Source organism: Lissotriton vulgaris, chromosome 5, assembly GCF_964263255.1.
Source record: "Lissotriton vulgaris chromosome 5, aLisVul1.2, whole genome shotgun sequence".
NCBI lineage: Eukaryota > Metazoa > Chordata > Amphibia > Caudata > Salamandridae > Lissotriton > Lissotriton vulgaris.
The window spans coordinates 905189025-905208810 of record NC_141693.1 but is presented as its reverse complement, the minus strand read 5'-3'; the positions used below and the strand labels follow the sequence as shown (position 1 = coordinate 905208810).

At 44.3% G+C, this 19786-nt stretch overlaps 1 protein-coding gene across 1 annotated transcript in view; it reads right to left on the bottom strand.

The window, feature by feature from the left end:
- The window catches only part of CC2D2B (coiled-coil and C2 domain containing 2B), a 1912120-nt gene that overhangs the window by 211471 nt on the left and 1680863 nt on the right, over positions 1–19786 (bottom strand). The window contains exon 36 of the mRNA XM_086919535.1: positions 11270–11383. Coding sequence (XP_086775661.1) covers positions 11270–11383 — 114 coding nt within the window. The remainder of the gene's footprint in view (positions 1–11269; positions 11384–19786) is intronic.

The following is a 19786-nucleotide window of genomic DNA, read 5'->3' as shown; positions in this document are numbered from 1 at the left end:
TTGAATCCTGATGGTGCAGTGAGAAAGGGACTCATGTCTGAGTATACCCTGCCACACCTATAGTGGCCAAAAACGATTCAGAAAAGGGGGTGGTGATGAACAGAGTGTCTGAATAAAGCAGACCACTCTTACCTAGTCCAAAGATCAGGGCTTGATCCATCACCGTTATTTATCTCACTGCACCATCCCAGCTCAGAACCTGGCTATATGCAAATCAGTCTGTCCCTGGCCCAGTGCATCATGGGAACAGGGCAGACTAAACTACCAAGCCAATTCTTCACCAGAAAGGAAACAAGCTACCGGGGACCGGTTTCTGGCATTTCAGCCGTCTTCGGCCCGGCTTGCTTGAATACTGATGGTGCAGTGAGAAAGGGACTCATGTCTGAGTATACCCTGCCACACCTATAGTGGCCAGAAATGATTCAGAAAAGGGGGTGGTGATGAACAGAGTGTCTGAATAAAGCAGACCACTCTTACCCAGTCCAAAGATCAGGGCTTGATCCATCACCGTTATTTATCTCACTGCACCATCCCAGCTCAGAACCTGGCTATATGCAAATCAGTCTGTCCCTGGCCCAGTGCATCATGGGAACAGGGCAGACTAAACTACCAAGCCAATTCTTCACCAGAAAGGAGACAAGCTACCGGGGACCGGTTTCTGGCATTTCAGCCGTCTTCGGCCCGGCTTGCTTGAATCCTGATGGTGCAGTGAGAAAGGGACTCATGTCTGAGTATACCCTGCCACACCTATAGTGGCCAAAAACGATTCAGAAAAGGGGGTGGTGATGCACAGAGTGTCCGAATAAAGCAGACCACTCTCACCCAGTCCAAAGATCAGGGCTTGATCCATCACCGTTATTTATCTCACTGCACCATCCCAGCTCAGATCCTGGCTAAATGCAAATCAGTCTGTCCCTGGCATAGTGCATCATGGGAACAGGGCAGACTAAACTACCAAGCCAATTCTTCACCAGAAAGGAGACAAGCTACCGGGGACCGGTTTCTGGCATTTCAGCCGTCTTGGGCCCGGCTTGCTTGAATCCTGATGGTGCAGTGAGAAAGGTACTCATGTCTGGGTATACCCTGACAACACCTTTAGTGGCCAAAAACGATTCAGAAAAGGGGGTGGTGATGAACAGAGTGTCTGAATAAAGCAGACCACTCTTACCCAGTCCAAAGATCAGGGCCTGATCCATCACCGTTATTTATCTCACTGCACCATCCCAGCTCAGAACCTGGCTATATGCAAATCAGTCTGTCCCTGGCCCAGTGCATCATGGGAACAGGGCAGACTAAACTACCAAGCAAATTCTTCACCAGAAAGGAGACAAGCTACCGGGGACCGGTTTCTGGCATTTCAGCCGTCTTCGGCCCGGCTTGCTTGAATACTGATGGTGCAGTGAGAAAGGGACTCATGTCTGAGTATACCCTGCCACACCTATAGTGGCCAAAAATGATTCAGAAAAGGGGGTGGTGATGAACAGAGTGTCTGAATAAAGCAGACCACTCTTACCCAGTCCAAAGATCAGGGCTTTATCCATCACCGTTATTTATCTCACTGCACCATCCCAGCTCAGAACCTGGCTATATGCAAATCAGTCTGTCCCTGGCCCAGTGCATCATGGGAACAGGGCAGACTAAACTACCAAGCCAATTCTTCACCAGAAAGGAGACAAGCTACCGGGGACCGGTTTCTGGCATTTCAGCCGTCTTCGGCCCGGCTTGCTTAAATCCTGGTGGTGCAGTGAGAAAGGGACTCATGTCTGAGTATACCCTGCCACACCTATAGTGGCCAAAAAACATTCAGAAAAGGGGGTGGTGATGAACAGAGTGTCTGAATAAAGCAGACCACTCTTACCCAGTCCAAAGATCAGGGCTTGATCCATCACCGTTATTTATCCCACTGCACCATCCCAGCTCAGAACCTGGCTATATCAAATCAGTCTGTCCCTGGCCCAGTGCATCATGGGAACAGGGCAGACTAAACTACCAAGCCAATTCTTCACCAGAAAGGAGACAAGCTACCGGGGACCGGTTTCTGGCATTTCAGCCGTCTTCGGCCCGGCTTGCTTGTATCCTGATGGTGCAGTGAGAAAGGGACTCATGTCTGAGTATACCCTGCCACACCTATAGTGGCCAAAAACGATTCAGAAAAGGGGGTGGTGATGAACAGAGTGTCTGAATAAAGCAGACCACTCTTACCCAGTCCAAAGATCAGGGCTTGATCCATCACCGTTATTTATCTCACTGCACCATCCCAGCTCAGAACCTGGCTATATGCAAATCAGTCTGTCCCTGGCCCAGTGCATCATGGGAACAGGGCAGACTAAACTACCAAGCCAATTCTTTACCAGAAAGGAGACAAGCTACCGGGGACCGGTTTCTGGCATTTCAGCCGTCTTCAGCCTGGCTTGCTTGAATCCTGATGGTGCAGTGAGAAAGGGACTCATGTCTGAGTATACCCTGCCACACCTATAGTGGCCAAAAACGATTCAGAAAAGGGGGTGGTGATGAACAGAGTGTCTGAATAAAGCAGACCACTCTTACCTAGTCCAAAGATCAGGGCTTGATCCATCACCGTTATTTATCTCACTGCACCATCCCATCTCAGAACCTGGCTATATGCAAATCAGTCTGTCCCTGGCCCAGTGCGTCATGGGAACAGGGCAGACTAAACTACCAAGCCAATTCTTCACCAGAAAGGAAACAAGCTACCGGGGACCGGTTTCTGGCATTTCAGCCGTCTTCGGCCCGGCTTGCTTGAATACTGATGGTGCAGTGAGAAAGGGACTCATGTCTGAGTATACCCTGCCACACCTATAGTGGCCAGAAATGATTCAGAAAAGGGGGTGGTGATGAACAGAGTGTCTGAATAAAGCAGACCACTCTTACCCAGTCCAAAGATCAGGGCTTGATCCATCACCGTTATTTATCTCACTGCACCATCCAAGCTCAGAACCTGGCTATATGCAAATCAGTCTGTCCCTGGCCCAGTGCATCATGGGAACAGGGCAGACTAAACTACCAAGCCAATTCTTCAGCAGAAAGGAGACAAGCTACCGGGGACCGGTTTCTGGCATTTCAGCCGTCTTCGGCCCGGCTTGCTTGAATCCTGATGGTGCAGTGAGAAAGGGACTCATGTCTGAGTATACCCTGCCACACCTATAGTGGCCAAAAACGATTCAGAAAAGGGGGTGGTGATGAACAGAGTGTCCGAATAAAGCAGACCACTCTCACCCAGTCCAAAGATCAGGGCTTGATCCATCACCGTTATTTATCTCACTGCACCATCCCAGCTCAGATCCTGGCTAAATGCAAATCAGTCTGTCCCTGGCATAGTGCATCATGGGAACAGGGCAGACTAAACTACCAAGCCAATTCTTCACCAGAAAGGAGACAAGCTACCGGGGACCGGTTTCTGGCATTTCAGCCGTCTTGGGCCCGGCTTGCTTGAATCCTGATGGTGCAGTGAGAAAGGTACTCATGTCTGGGTATACCCTGACAACACCTTTAGTGGCCAAAAACGATTCAGAAAAGGGGGTGGTGATGAACAGAGTGTCTGAATAAAGCAGACCACTCTTACCCAGTCCAAAGATCAGGGCTTGATCCATCACCGTTATTTATCTCACTGCACCATACCTGCTCAGAACCTGGCTATATGCAAATCAGTCTGTCCCTGGCCCAGTGCATCATGGGAACAGGGCAGACTAAACTACCAAGCCAATTCTTCACCAGAAAGGAGACAAGCTACCGGGGACCGGTTTCTAGCATTTCAGCCGTCTTCGGCCCGGCTTGCTTGAATCCTGATGGTGCAGTGAGAAAGGGACTCATGTCTGAGTATACCCTGCCACACCTATAGTGGCCAAAAACGATTCAGAAAAGGGGGTGGTGATGAACAGAGTGTCTGAATAAAGCAGACCACTCTTACCCAGTCCAAAGATCAGGGCTTGATCCATCACCGTTATTTATCTCACTGCACCATCCCAGCTCAGAACCTGGCTATATGCAAATCAGTCTGTCCCTGGCCCAGTGCATCATGGGAACAGGGCAGACGAAAATACCAAGCCAATTCTTCACCAGAAAGGAGACAACCTACCGGGGACCGGTTTCTGGCATTTCAGCCGTCTTCGGCCCGGCTTGCTTGAATCCTGATGGTGCAGTGAGAAAGGGACTCATGTCTGAGTATACCCTGCCACACCTATAGTGGCCAAAAACGATTCAGAAAAGGGGGTGGTGATGAACAGAGTGTCTGAATAAAGCAGACCACTCTTACCCAGCCCAAAGATCAGGGCTTGATCCATCACCGTTATTTATCTCACTGCACCATCCCAGCTCAGAACCTGGCTATATGCAAATCAGTCTGTCCCTGGCCCAGTGCATCATGGGAACAGGGCAGACTAAACTACCAAGCCAATTCTTCACCAGAAAGGAGACAAGCTACCGGGGACCGGTTTCTGGCATTTCAGCCGTCTTCGGCCCTGCTTGCTTGAATCCTGATGGGGCAGTGAGAAAGGGACTCATGTCTGAGTATACCCTGCCACACCTATAGTGGCCAAAAACGATTCAGAAAAGGGGGTGGGATGAACAGAGTGTCTGAATAAATGAGACCACTCTTACCCAGTCCAAAGATCAGGGCTTGATCCATCACCGTTATTTATCTCACTGCACCATCCCAGCTCAGAACCTGGCTATATGCAAATCAGTCTGTGCCTGGCCCAGTGCATCATGGGAACAGGGCAGACTAAACTACCAAGCCAATTCTTCACCAGAAAGGAGACAAGCTACCGGGTACCGGTTTCTGGCATTTCAGCCGTCTTCAGCCCGGCTTGCTTGAATCCTGATGGTGCAGTGAGAAAGGGACTCATGTCTGAGTATACTCTGCCACACCTATAGTGGCCAAAAACGATTCAGAAAAGGGGGTGGTGATGAACAGAGTGTCTGAATAAAGCAGACCACTCTTACCCAGTCCAAAGATCAGGGCTTGATCCATCACCGTTATTTATCTCACTGCACCATCCCAGCTCAGAACCTGGCTATGTGCAAATCAGTCTGTCCCTGGCCCAGTGCATCATGGGAACAGGGCAGACTAAACTACCAAGCCAATTCTTCACTAGAAAGGAGACAAGCTTCCGGGGACCGGTTTCTGGCATTTCAGCCGTCTTCGGCCCGGCTTGCTTGAATCCTGATGGTGCAGTGAGAAAGGGACTCATGTCTGAGTATACCCTGCCACACCTATAGTGGCCAAAAACGATTCAGAAAAGGGGGTGGTGATGAACAGAGTGTCTGAATAAAGCAGACCACTCTTACCCAGTCCAAAGATCAGGGCTTGATCCATCACCGTTATTTATCTCACTGCACCATCCCAGCTCAGAACCTGGCTATATGCAAATCAGTCTGTCCCTGGCCCAGTGCATCATAGGAACAGTGCAGACTAAACTACCAAGCCAATTCTTCACCAGAAAGGAGACAAGCTACCGGGGACCGGTTTCTGGCATTTCAGCCGTCTTCGACCCGGCTTGATTGAATCCTGATGGTGCAGTGAGAAAGGGACTCATGTCTGAGTATACCCTGCCACACCTATAGTGGCCAAAAACGATTCAGAAAAGGGGGTGGTGATGAACAGAGTTTCTGAATAAAGCAGACCACTCTTACCCAGTCCAAAGATCAGGGCTTGATCCATCTCCGTTATTTATCTCACTGCACCATCCCAGCTCAGCACCTGGCTAAATGCAAATCGGGCCGAAGACGGCCTTGTTGTTAAATATTTTGTCCACCATAAGCGTGGAAGGGTATACTCAGATGTTAGTCCCTTGCTCATTGCACTATCAGGATTCAAGCAAGCCGGGCCGCAGACGGCTGTAATGCCAGAAACCGGTCCCCGGAAGCTTGTTTCCTTTCAAGATTAAGAATTGGCTTGGTAGTTTGGTTTGCCCTGTTCCCATCATGCTTTGGGACAGGAACAGACTAATTTGCATATAGCCAGGTTCTGAGCTGGGATGGTGCAGTGAGCTAAAAGACGGTGTTGGATCTAGCCCTGATCTCTTGACTGGGTGAGAGTATTCTGCTTAATTCAGAAACTCTGTCCATCACCACCCCTTGTTGTTAAAAACGCTCATAGGAGGCCTGGACTCTGGCTAGGGCTTCCAGTGTTTCAGCGCCAGGATGGGGTGGGTGTCCTTCCCCAGCTTGCCGGTGAGAAGCACTCCTGCTTGTGGGATGTGGCCTCAGCTCTCTCCTTTCCCGTCCACGATCCCTGCTTGGCTGGGATGTAGATGGCCCTGCGTCGTGCGGTGGGTCAGGCTGGGTGGCACAAGCAGGAGTGGTGGTACTGGTGGTGGCGGAGGTGGTGGTGGTGGCTGTACAGCTCACTATGGCAGGTGTTGCTGGAGTGACACAGGCTAAGGTTGTGGAGGCAGGGATGTCCTGTGAGCCTGATGGCCCTGGGAGTGTGCTTGGGCCCGCTCCGTCCTCCGCACCGGAGCTGGCTATGGGATCGTCCCCAGAGAGTCTTGGCTGTGAGTGAGGCGACTGTTGTGGGCGGTTGCTGGTTTCGCCAATCAAGTTGCGATAACATGAGGGACAAGATTTTCATGATCAATACTGTGGACATGACATGTTTTATTTTTCTAACATTACATATCACTGACCTCTCAATCACCCCACCCACCACCACCCTCCCTGTGGACATGGGGGCCTGTTGGGAGTTATAGTATTGACCTCTCACACAACCCACCCACCACCACCCTCCATGTGGACATGGGGGCCTGTTGGGAGTTGTAGTAGTGACCCCACCAACCTCTCAAAATACACCACCACCACCCTCCCTGTGGGCATGGGGGGCTGTTGGGAGTTGTAGTGCTGGTCTCTCACACACCCCACCCACCTCTCAACACACATCACCTCCACCCTCCCTGTGGAGATGGGGGCCTGTTGGGAGTTGTAGTGCTGGTCTCTCACACACCCCACCCACCACCACCCTCCGTGTGGACATGGGAGCCTGTTGGGAGTTGTAGTGCTGGTCTCTCACACACCCCACCCACCACCACCCTCCCTGTGGACATGGGGGCCTGTTGGGAGTTGTAGTGCTGGTCTCTCACACACCCCACCCACCACCACCCTCCCTGTGGACATGGGGGCCTTTTGGGAGTTGTAGTGCTGGTCTCTCACACACCCCACCCACCACCACCCTCCCTGTGGACATGGGGGCCTGTTGGGAGTTGTAGTAGTGCCCTCTCACACACCCCACACACCTCTCAACTCACACCACCACCACCCTCCCTGTGGACATGGGGGCCTGTTGGGAGTTGTGGTGCTGGTCTCTCACACACCCCACCCACCACCACCCTCCCTGTGGACATGGGGGCCTGTTGGGAGTCGTAGTAGTGACCTCTCACACACCCCACCCACCTCTCAACACACACCACCACCACCCTCCCTGTGGACATGGGGGCCTGTTGGGAGTCGTTCACATTTTGGTGAGTATGTGGCCCACATGCATGGGTTGGGGCCTGGGAGATGTGTCTTCTCAGTTGTGTGAGGCAGACCATGTCAGTGTGATAGTGGTGCTTGGTTTGTACTTACCAGCCTCTTCTCCCTCGTCAATTCCTTCCAGGCTCTCTGGGTGTAGTATGCCCAGCACTTTTTCCTCCCATTCAGTATACTGTAGGGGCTTCGGGGGTGTGCCGCCGCCAGTGTGGTGTGCCCGCAGGTTGTTTTTTGCACGGATGCCTTTGACCCTGGTTTTGAGGTCGTGCCACCACCTCTGGATCTCGTGCTTTCTCCTTGGCACGGTCCCTGACGCATTCACCCGACTTACTATCCTGTCCCACATGTGGTTTTTGGTTGCCACGGTGGTCTGCTGGACTAGTGTGCCGAATATGTGGGGTTCAACACAGATGATTTCATCCACCATGACCTTCAACTCTGTCTCAGTGAATTTAGGGTTTTTCTTTGGTGCCATGGTGTGTGCTGATCAAGGTGTGGGTGGAGTGGGTTGGGATGTGCAGGTGTGTGGTGTGTAGAAATGGTGTGGTGGGTGTTTGTGTGGTGGGTGTGTTTGTGTGCTGGTTGTATGTGTGAAAATCGTGTCTGCTATCCATCTTATTGAGCCTCTTGCTAGCAGCTATGCTGTGATGCAAAGGATTGTGGTAGTGGGTGGGAATCATTTTATACTCTGTGTCGTTGTTGTGTCCCAATGGTTGTTGCCAGTCAGGTGCTAGGTGGGTGTGTTGACTTGTGTGGATTTGTAGGTGCTTGTGGGGGTGTCATTGTGGCTTGTGATTGGTGTGGGTGTTTCAGGTGGGTGGTTGTCCTGTTTCGTGTGTTTTGTATTTACTTCCGTCAGCCGTTTTGAAATTGGTTTGACGGTAGGGATGGTGTTCGTGTTGGCCTTCCCCTGGGATGCTCCGTTTATCGTTGCATTGTTTCCGCTGCGGTCGTGGATGGAGGTGAGTTCCGTAGGACCGGCGGCGTTATACTAATCGCGGGCACGGAGCCTCCGCAGGTATAGCAGTGGCTGTGGCTCTTCCCGCGGTCATGTTCGTCCCCGGGGGGCTGTGTTTCTTAGGTTCCGTCCGCTTGCGGCAGTCTCAGGTGTACTCCGTCCGCCGCGGACGGAGTTTGATGTGGTCCGTCCGCCGCGGTCGGAGTTTCGTTCCATTATTATCCTAATCGCAACGGTGGTTTATCCGCGGAGCGGTCGGGAGTATCTTGGCCGCTTCCTTGGCGGACGGAACCCGTTTCCGTCCGCGATCCTAATCGGCTCCATTGTAACCAGTTGTCTCTTCGCTTCTTTTAGCTTCATGACATCCCAGCTATAATCTGATCAGCTGGAAACTGAAGTATTCTCTTTGTACATATGATCAGAAATAAATCATTAAGGCATTAGATCTAGGGGAAGACAAGTAATACGTGATTGTACCTTAAAGGGTAAACTAAATCAGTGTTCAGACAGTAATCCTCAGGATTTGTCTATCGGAATATTTTCTGTTTTGAGAGCTCTGTCTGTTTGAGGGTAGATAACAGCTTAAATCATTCACAAATAATATCAGTTTTAGTCATTTCTAACTGGACACTGGTATAAATTATGGGATCACCAATGCTGGTTTGCAGAATGAGAAAACATTTGTCTGAAATGCTGTACACAATGGCAGCTCGCAATTCTGATATCAGTAGATATGAGGTATGGGCAATCTCTTTTACTGTCCAGGGTACCAGTCAGTGAGTTAGAACACACAAAGGCAGGAAGTGCCTCAAAGAAGGGATCACATATAAAGGAGGAAAAGTCGAATGACACATAAAACCTCCTCAGATAGAACAGCAATTAGTAGTTAGTATGAGAAGTTGCAGCAGAAAGACCATTTACATAGAAAATCATTTCTAGAACAATAAAAACCTCTAACATTAACACAAATCCAAGAGGTCCAACACTATCAGCCAGATTCATCAACGTCCCGATTTGCGAGTCCTTAATAGCGATTATTAAGGAATCGCTATTAATGACTCGCAAACCGGGACTCACGTAGAAATCGCAATATTATTCGCGATTTCTACAGCTTCCTTAATTGCGATTAGCAAATTGCTAATCGCAAATAAGGATGCGATTTCAAGGGTGCCAGGGGTGTCCAAAGGACACCCTGTAGCACCCCTGAAATGTAAATGTAGACTGACGTTGCGCACACACATGTCCAAAGGACATGTGTGTGTGTAGTATACATCTTAGAAAAATGCACTAAAGTGAATTTATCAAAGTTTTCGCTATTTACCACGAAGTCAGACTTCGCGGTGAATAGCGGCCAAAAATAGCGATTTCGCAATTCGAAAATGGTTCATGAATTGCATTTAAGGAATCTCAAATAGAGATTCCCTAAATGCAATTCCTCGCAATTTAGCGATTTTGCAATTTGCAATTTTTGCATTTGGGATTATGAATCCCAAATGCAAAAATTGCGCACGCAAGGGGCCAGATTCTCAGAATCTGGCCCTTTGCGAGCTGATTTTACAATGATGAATCTGGCTGCATTATCTCTAAGGAAAAGGGAATCAAGGAAAACATCACACAGAAAAGAAAATACACAAGCGAGGGAGTAAGAAACATGCTGGCAAAAAACAACAGAGAGTGCTGCAATGCATCATTAGGGTGATCACAGTGCTTTAAATACCAGAAAACGAAACCACCTTCAAGGGTATTACCAGTTTTCCGCAAACTCCGAAAGGTAATAGAATGGCCACAGGACACACCTTCCTTCACAGCAGGATTTATTTTTATTCAAAAGTGGCAATTAGCTAACTACAAATGTTCTCTTTATGACTATTGGTTTGGTTAGATATTTGGACAGTAGATTTTCTAGCAACAACAGTGATGAGTTTACCTCTCCTTCCAAGGCAAAGGAGGAAAATCTTCCATATTTAAAGTTACCAAACTTGGTGGTGGAGGTGGTTCCACCAAAGTGCTCAACTGCACATCTGTAGAGTCCTATGGAGTAGAAATATTCTGGCAGAAAAAAACCCACTGCTTTTATCTTTTAACAACATTTCCAACTACAAATGTTGTCACTGTCAATGTACCCCAAAGTTGGCGCACATTGTTAGCGGTCACAGATCAATTCTTCCTAATATGCTGAGAGATTTACTCAGAACATTAGCAAGACTCTGCTTACCTTTCCTTTGAAGTTTTCAACGTTTTCCATGGTGGTCATTCAAAGCCATATCTCCAGTAGATATTGTTGTGGATCAGCCACTTTACATCGAGGTAGATCAGCCATCATTAAATTACCTCAACACATTTGAGGAGTAGATGGCAGGGCTAGAGAAGTATCTGCGGGCAAGATATCTGCTTATTTCCAAATAAGGAGGATATGACGTTGCATGTGTGAATTGTAAATATTCCCGCTTTTCAGTAGATTATTTGGTACTTTTCACCTCAAAATTAGGATCTGTGTATGATGTGTAAAGCATAGGAAAAACTGAGTGTTGCTATACACATACCACATATGAACACACATGCTCACTAAGTAGATTAGGATTTGAAGGAAGCCTGAGAGGAAATGTTTTTACTGATCAAAAAACACACAAGATAGACTAACAGTGATGATAACTATTTCACCGTATATAAAGGTTATGCATCAAATGCTGAAGGTTGCTACTTTAAGAAGGTCTTGGAGATGGCTTTCACTTAAATATACCATTTGCTTGCTCCCTTAAAATTGCAACTATCCAGTAAGATAACACTTTAATGAATGCAATGTCTTATAAACATCTTTTCACTTACTTCTAACATCGATGTTCCCAAAAGCACATAGGCCTTCTTTTTAAAAAACAAAAAGTAGTTGCACAGAAGTACTGCATGCTCTTCTTTGTTGCCCACAGCCCAACAGATGCTTTGCTGCAAAATGAAAACACTGAGAAGTTAGTCTATCCAAACAGCTTTATCTTACCTTGCGCTATCACTATTTTAAGGTATAACTAATTTGAATGTTCTCCTAATATAAAGTGGCTCCACAGTAAAATAATATGAAGAGCTCTTCAATTCTGCTTGTTCAGCAACAAATAAATCTATCATCACTTCTTCTCAGTACTGACACTTGAGAGCATAGAAAATTCGTTATGCTGATACTAACGTCTGGTCAACAGATGGCATTTTTGTACATTAATTTCCTGAAATAAATTTGGTGAAAAGAAAAAAAAAAAAAAAGAGTTAATAATCCCAGTAATTGTCACAATATTTAAGCTACCTGAGGTAGATCCACTTAAAAATAAAGAAAACCGCTACAACCTTAGCTTTTTTTCACTTTCTCCCCTTCATTTAGGATTAATCGTTAGAAGTGGGCTTCACCAGAGACTCTACTACAATGGATTCCAAAGCTCACAACTCAAGCTCAGGAAGGTAGTTAATAAGTACAGGACGGAGGAAGGGAGAATCACAATGTTGGAATTATAGGCAAATAATCAGAGAACTATGTTCTCATTCTTTCTATCACTGTTCTTATACCACCTGACAATATAACTAAATGAAACACATTGCCTTTCACCCCGTCCAAAATCACAAACTACACCCTGGACAGCAATATGCCAATGAATTTTAATAACAAACTGTAATTCATGCTTGTGACTTAGAATCCATAAGCCTAACAATACTAAAGTTGCCTTTCTCTATCCCCCACTTCCAGCCTATAATAGGAGAGAAAATTACAAGAGGGTGCCTATGTATTTTTATATTTTATTTTACTTTTAATATTTTTAAAATGAATTATATACTACATTAGGTAAAACTATACAAAATATATTAAATAACAGAGTAAATAAAATACTATTATAACTCCCAAAAAAGAACAGTAAGTAAAATGTTAGATAGCATAGGGGTAAAAATTACTAATCCAACTCCAGAGAGTGCAACAGTAGGGAAAGTGTTGGATAGCGTATGGGAAAAAATTACTATTCCCACTCCAAAGAGTGCATCAGTAGGGAAAGTGTTGGATAGCGTAGAGGACAAAATTACTATTCCCACTCCAGAGAGTGCAACAGTAGGGAAAATGTTGGATAGCGTAGGGGTAAAAATTACTATTCCAACTCCAGAGAGTGCAACAGTAGGGAAAGTGTTGGATAGCGTAGGGGTAAAAATTACTATTCCCACTCCAGAGAGTGCAACGGTAGGGAAAGTGTTGGATAGTGTAGGGGTAAAAATTACTATTCCCACTCCAGAGAGTGCAACAGTAGGGAAAGTCTTGGATAGCGTAGGGGTAAAAATTACTATTCCCACTCCAGAGAGAGCAACAGTAGGGAAAGTGTTGGATAGCGTAGAAGTTAAAAATAACATACTTATAAATAAATTAATATTTTAAAATATAAAAAAATTAATCATCATAAACATAATTACCAATGAATAAATAAGTAAAAATAAATCTATACTACTATTATAAAGAGAGAACACAAAGCTTTGAGCCAGGTAAACTCAGGTACCACAGCGCCAATCCACACACCCGATACATTGTTGAAAATGTCAGGGTTTGCAAATGGACATAGGCTATATAAAATCGAAATTAAACGTAAATTAAAAAATTTAACTTTCAAAAAAAAGTAGTCCCCTGGAAGTAGCGCCGGCCGCGACGTAGCGCTGGCTGCGATGTAGTGCGGGCCGTGACGTGCGTGATGACGAGGAGGAGCGGCGGGCATGAGCGCGGGGAGGAGCGACGGACAGGCGGGGAGAAGCGGCGGACAGGCGGGGAGGAGCGGTGACGAGCGGCTAGGAGCGGCGGTGAAATCAGGAGCACGGGGAGGAGCGGCGGCTCAGGTAAGGCAAAGGGACACGTAAAATGTCGGGGCGGCAGGGGACCGGGTCGGGAGGTGGCTCCTAGACCATAGACAATGTCGGGGCGGGCGGGGGCCGGGGCGGGCGGGGGCCTAGGTGGGCGGTTGGCCCTGAAGCCTCCTTGCCCCGGACAACATCGGGGCGGGCTGCTAGTTAATAATAAATACCAATTAATAATAATTAATTATCAATGAATAATTAATCACCCATAATATAATAAACAAAAACAATTAATTAAAATAAATTATTACTTAATTACATTTAAATTACTTCCCACCCTACTCCCCTATAAACTCATAACACACTACAGAACATAATTATTAATTAATCAAATATTAAAAATTAATAAGCAATTAATAATTACTTAACAATAATATAATTAACAAAAACAATGAATTAAAATACATTATTACTTAATTACATGTAAAGTACTTCCCACCCTATTCCCCTATAAACCCATAACCCGCTACAGAACATAATTATCAATTAATCAATTAATTTTAAATAATTACCAATTAAGGAAAATCAATTACTAATTAATTTAAATATTTTATAATTCCTAAAGCGTAATAATTAATTTAGTATAATTAAATTACTTCCCACCCTATTCTCCTATAAACCCACAACCCGCTACAGTACTAAAATACAAAATTTTATTAAATTACATATAAAAATACATAATAATATACATAAGAATCATATAAAAATCGATATTAGTAACATCAATATTACTAACATCGATATTAGTAAGATCGATATTACTAACATTGATATTAACAAAATCGATATTACTTACCTTCGAAATTCTGTCCCATCGATATTAAAAAAATCGATATTACTTACCTTCTATATTCTGTACCTTCGATATTTAAACATCGATATTATTGTATTTCGATATTTATAAATAAATATTTTGTCTGCCTACCCTACCAAGCAACATGGGAAGGAATGAATGGCTATACTATTACTGATCTGTCCAAAGGTTCCACAAATGTATTAATGGTTGACCGCTTATTTTCATTATGGAAGAGATCAAACTAATAAATATTTCCTGTTACGGGAACTGAAGGACTACATGCCATCAAAGTCTCAGGGATGAGCCATTAAGTACCAGCATGGCCTCTGTTAAAGTCATTTGGATGCTGTACATTATTTAAAGCCACCAGGTAGCATCCTATATACTTCCTAGAAGACACCAAACTATCTTCTTGGTTTTAACCTTTTTTCTAACATCTAAAATTGACATTTTAGCTACTATCATGTTCAGGCTTTGAATATGGTGCTAATACTCTCTCGTATTTGATGCTGGAATCTCGGCGTGTCTAAGCTGCATATGCATCACTGGATTCTTCCAGTGTTCAAGGCATCTTTCATTGTGTTTATTATTCTAGTAGATATTCAGCAGCACACTTGTGCATAGGTTAGGTGCACTCAACTTTCATTTCAAACAATGCAACCTATTGACAACACTTGCTGCCAGCACTTAGAGGCCAAGAGAAGAAGAGCATCCTGGTAAGATCCACTCTGTGGTGAACCATAAAGGGACCTAGAAGAAAGAACCATTACTCTTTACAATAATTCACTGTTATGAGCGCCCTCCCTCCTTATTTACGACAATTGATAGGAAATGGGACAGAGAAAGAAAAGGTGAAGGGCAGAGCACATCATCCTTTCCACAATCCTCCACAAAAAGAAACATTAAATAACCACAGAGATAACACATTCTCATCTGATGCAAAAAGGTGTATATAAGAAACGTGGCCTGATAACTGGGGTGGTGAAGTGAGCTAAAGAACAATAATGGATTCAATCCAGATGTGTGATTGTGGGTAACTGTCTGAAAGTTTCAGCACTCCATCCATCATCTCCTTGTGTTTGCTTTGTTTGTCCTAAGTTGGCAGGGTATGCCCAGATGTGGGTACCTTGCTCACTTTGCTATTGGACTCAAGATAGCCTGGCTGATGAGGGATGTTACCCCGAACCCGGTCCCAGGATGTATGTTTCTGGTCCAGGGAAGACCTGGCTTGACAGTTCGGTCTGGACTGTTCCCATGAGGCATAGGGTCAAGACTGATTTGCATATGGCTGGGTCTGAACTCGGGTGACAAAGTGAGCTAAAGAAAGATGATGGATTCAACCCAGATCTGTAACTGGGGGTAAGTGTCTGAAAAGTTTCAGCAGTCCATCCATCATCTCCTTGTGTTTGCTGATATCCTGGTCTGCCAAGCAAATGTACTCTCTGACAAACAAAACTCATACAATGACAATCAAACACCATTCAGCACATTCATCTCAGTGATGTCAAACGCTGCATATATATTGTCCTCAGAGATATAAGATGTTCTTTTATTCAGAGACATGCATAGAAAGCCACCTCCACCAAGACTTTAATTGTGGATTTTCATCGCTCCCGCCATTAATTTAAATATATTTTTGACATGATATTGGGTACTCTGACTTTAACTAAATACTCCCTTAACTGTGAAGCAAATGATGCACATTGCTAACAGGACTGTAAATGGCAGCTTTTGGTTGTAAGAGTGTATCCTCTCACTGTCTGTCAATAATGTATGAATTAGTTGTTCTTTAAACAACAGGATGCTATTCTTAAAAGATACTCCCTTCCGCGTTTCAACTCTAAGACCCCTTTAAAATATGTCTTCAATTATACAGAGATTAAAATAAGTTCAGATATCGTTTCGCAATGGAATCATAGAGGATTTAACAACTTATCAGATTTTTTAAGGGATGAAGTTTGGTTAACCCCCGGCGAGATGCAACAATTAATTCAGGGGAATTATTTGCTAATAGGTTCTTATATTTTGATTCATAAAATGCTGGAACGGCTGAACCCAAGAAATCTCTGTTTACGGATTCAGCTTTGGGAAGATTTGTTTGTGACTATACAGTCAAAGAACCTGGGGGAATGGAAACGCTGTTTAGCTCTCCATATCGAGATAGATGTCTCCCCGAAAGTTATTAAAAAATGGCAAGATCAAGAGAATCATGTTCTCTCTGTAAATGTGTGGAAAACGCTAAATGATTTAAACTTTAGTGTGCTGCGTGGTGCTAATTGGAGAAGAATGTTATTTTTTAATAAATGGTTGTTATACTATACCCCAGCGGTTATTTAAAAAATGTACGTTAATACATCTGCTAATTGTTTTCGATGTCAGCAATTTCCCCCCGCTAATTGGTACCACACTATAGCTGATTGCCCTAAAATTGTATCCTTTTGGAATGAGATATTTAATTTTCTACAAGTTGACTGTAAGATTCAGATCTCGTATAATGTTAAATTAATGCTTTATGGATATGATTTTGAATTAGAATTTGCTGATCAAACGGTCAAATTGTTGTATATTGTAATGGCAGTAGCAAAGTCGTTAATATTGCAAAATTGGAGATCAACACAGGTCCCGCTGTTCCAAGCTTGGTTGCAAAAAATAAGAAATGTTAGAAGAAGTGAATCCTTATACGCACAACGGATAGGAGGGATGAGGAACTTTGAAAAAATTTGGGGATCGTTTTTTGAGCAATTAGGGACTTGTTTTCTTTTGTCATGTAAAAAAAATGTAGCTCTTTGTATTTTTTGTATTCTGAATGTAATCCTGTTTTCATGTTTGCCTTGATCTGATTTGATATTGTTTATAACTGTTCAGACCTTAAGAACCAAAGAACTTCAATAAAAAATTGTTTAAAAAAAGGAATAATGTATGAATTGGGAGCTCCCCAAGGATGCCCCATAACCACAGCCAAAAGCTTACATTTGGAGTACAACCAGGGTTAGGGATATGCAAGGTATCTAGAGGTGAGGTAAGCAGAAAGCAGCCATTACTTTATTGCCTCACTGATATCATACGACACCAAGATTCACTGTTTGTGTAGTTGGCAGCAGTGGCTCCAGCTATGAAGAACACATCACACAGGCCACGGATGGGGACTGCCTCTGATCACTATTACAACTGTTATCACCTTAGTCAGGAATCAAGAACTTACACCATAAACAAGGCTTGTCACAGCAAAAAACTAGGAGATCTGCAGAAACTACCACCTTAATGCAAGCCAAACTAGACCTTGCATCATAGAGCTACACATCATCACGTAAGAGTCTTTAAACAGATGAAAATTGTCAGTAGGACTCTAGGAAATCATGGTCCCAAACAATATAATGTCCAAGATCTGAGGGCAAAACCAAGCCACTGACATTCAGAAAATGTATGAAAAGGGATTGATTAGGCTGATCTCCTCTCAGGGTATATAATCTAAAATTATCAGTTTAGGAACTTCTGTTCACCAACTGGACTCTCACCTTCGACTTTTTCCCTCCCATTGTGCTTGTTTTCTCAACTGCAGTGTTCGGAAGTGACTGAAAGGTAAAATGCAGCACTCTCTACAACTAACTAGGATGTACGTAAACCCACAATAGTTTTAGTCACACCAGGCGATCTCCTGACAGCCTTGAGACAATTATCTTCTTCCTGCTGGGCTGGAGGTTACGTTGCCAGGTTACCATGCCTCCAAGAATCTGAAACAGGCTGTGGCTGAAGCTGTGGGTATACTGGATGGGATGGCACTCTGCTTAAACCACTGGCAAAAACAACATCTGCAGAATGATCTTTCCAAGGCCCAACACACTGGTTACATAGCAAAGTCACTACTGGTGTTTTAATATGTCATGGTTTGATGCATCACACATGCTCCTGCCTTGTCTTTAGAAAACTGCATGGACAAAATAGTCAATTTTTATGAAGATAGCTCGCCCACAGCAGGACTTTTGACAGTATTCTAGGTGTAGATTTCAGGCCAAGCATTAGGATCTCAAACTGAATATGAAGAGGAAAAATTACATACCATAACGGCTGGGAGAATCACTGAGAGATTTTACAGGTTGTTGATCTTGAAATTATTTTATTTTAATAAGCTCACCAACCCCTTAAAACAGAGAATGAGATGGAGGCCTACAGTTGATTCCGTAATAGAAAGACATTGAAGTACACCGCTTGTCTCAGCATTCCAAAACAATTAATTTTTGAGCAGATACATGGGCCAGATGGTTTTTGAGGATGCAGGAATTGGGAGGGATTATGTTTTGTATCCCCAACATACTGTATGCAGATCCCACTGATACAATCGTGAATCTTTCCAAATATCCTTAAAGGTTAGGAATGTAACATAATCTGCCCCACACTGGGAGGACAACTGGATCACTGGGATGGTCAGGGCCACTGGAGAGACTTGGTGAAATATGAAGTGATGCCTGTGACAGAACATCTGGACAATTAAGTAGAGGCCTTGGGTTTCTCTGGGGAAAGAAAGTCATGTTTCTCTTTTTGAACAAGTGGTAGGTAAAATCCAGTGGCTGGGGCCAAGCAGCTTGTCCATAAACAGCATGGACCCGGTCTACATTCCACTCGCTTGTCAACAGACGATGCACACTGGTGCATCTGCAACAACTAAAGATACGCTAAGGTTCTGCAATTAGGCAGGTCCAATTGCATATACTCTAAGACCACTGAATGCAAAATCTGGAAGCCAAAAGATCTGAAGTGGCATCTTACTTAGATGGTCAATGTAATCCTTATCCTCATGAAGTGCTGCTGTTCACCAGTGACTGAGATGCCTAATTTGCGTAAGGGTATATTGATAAACTAAAAGTAAGACTGAAGTAAATCTTATTTATGGTTCTTTTAGAGATAAAAGGACCCAAATTGTAGATAAATAGAAGAGTTTATTTAAGATATAGTGCAGCAACCCTCAACAGCTGTTATCCACAGCTCTCCAGCTCTCTCTCTACCCTCTCGTTCTAGAAGCACAACAGCAGTTGCTAGGATACACTTGTGAAGGTACAGTCTTGATATTCTAACACATGTGAACTATGTACAAATTATTCACAGCAATAAAGAAGAATACAACATATCCTATTTCCTTAAAAATAATGATAAACATTAAACACGAATATAATCTTGTAATTTACAAGGTGGTTTGATTATACGATTACTGGTTCTCATCCCACTGTTAGAATCATCTTTGTTGGAACTTGGAGCTTCCTTAGAAATTGCTGTCTGATTGTAAACTCTTGTGGAATTGAACTTTAACCATTCTTGTATTTCTGTGTCATTGCATTTGGTTACAAGATTGGTATTCCACCACTTTCCATCAGTAAATTTCAACACATCTCCTTTGATCAGATAATTTAGATTTACCCTTACCATGAATAGTGTCAGGTTTCACTCTTGCATACGACCTCATTCGGTACATATTATTTATACAGGCTCCCTTGAGCCGGTGAAGGTGACGACCTCGAGATAACGCATCTCCGTGCCTTAAGAGGTATCTGGACCTACGAACATTTTCGGCAGTCCACGCAGCAACCCCGTGCACACGTCTAATCCCTGCTGATGAGCGTTAATGAATGCAAAACACGTGTCCAGGGATGGCAAGCACACCAAGTGAATACCCTGAAGACCCAAGACCCGGT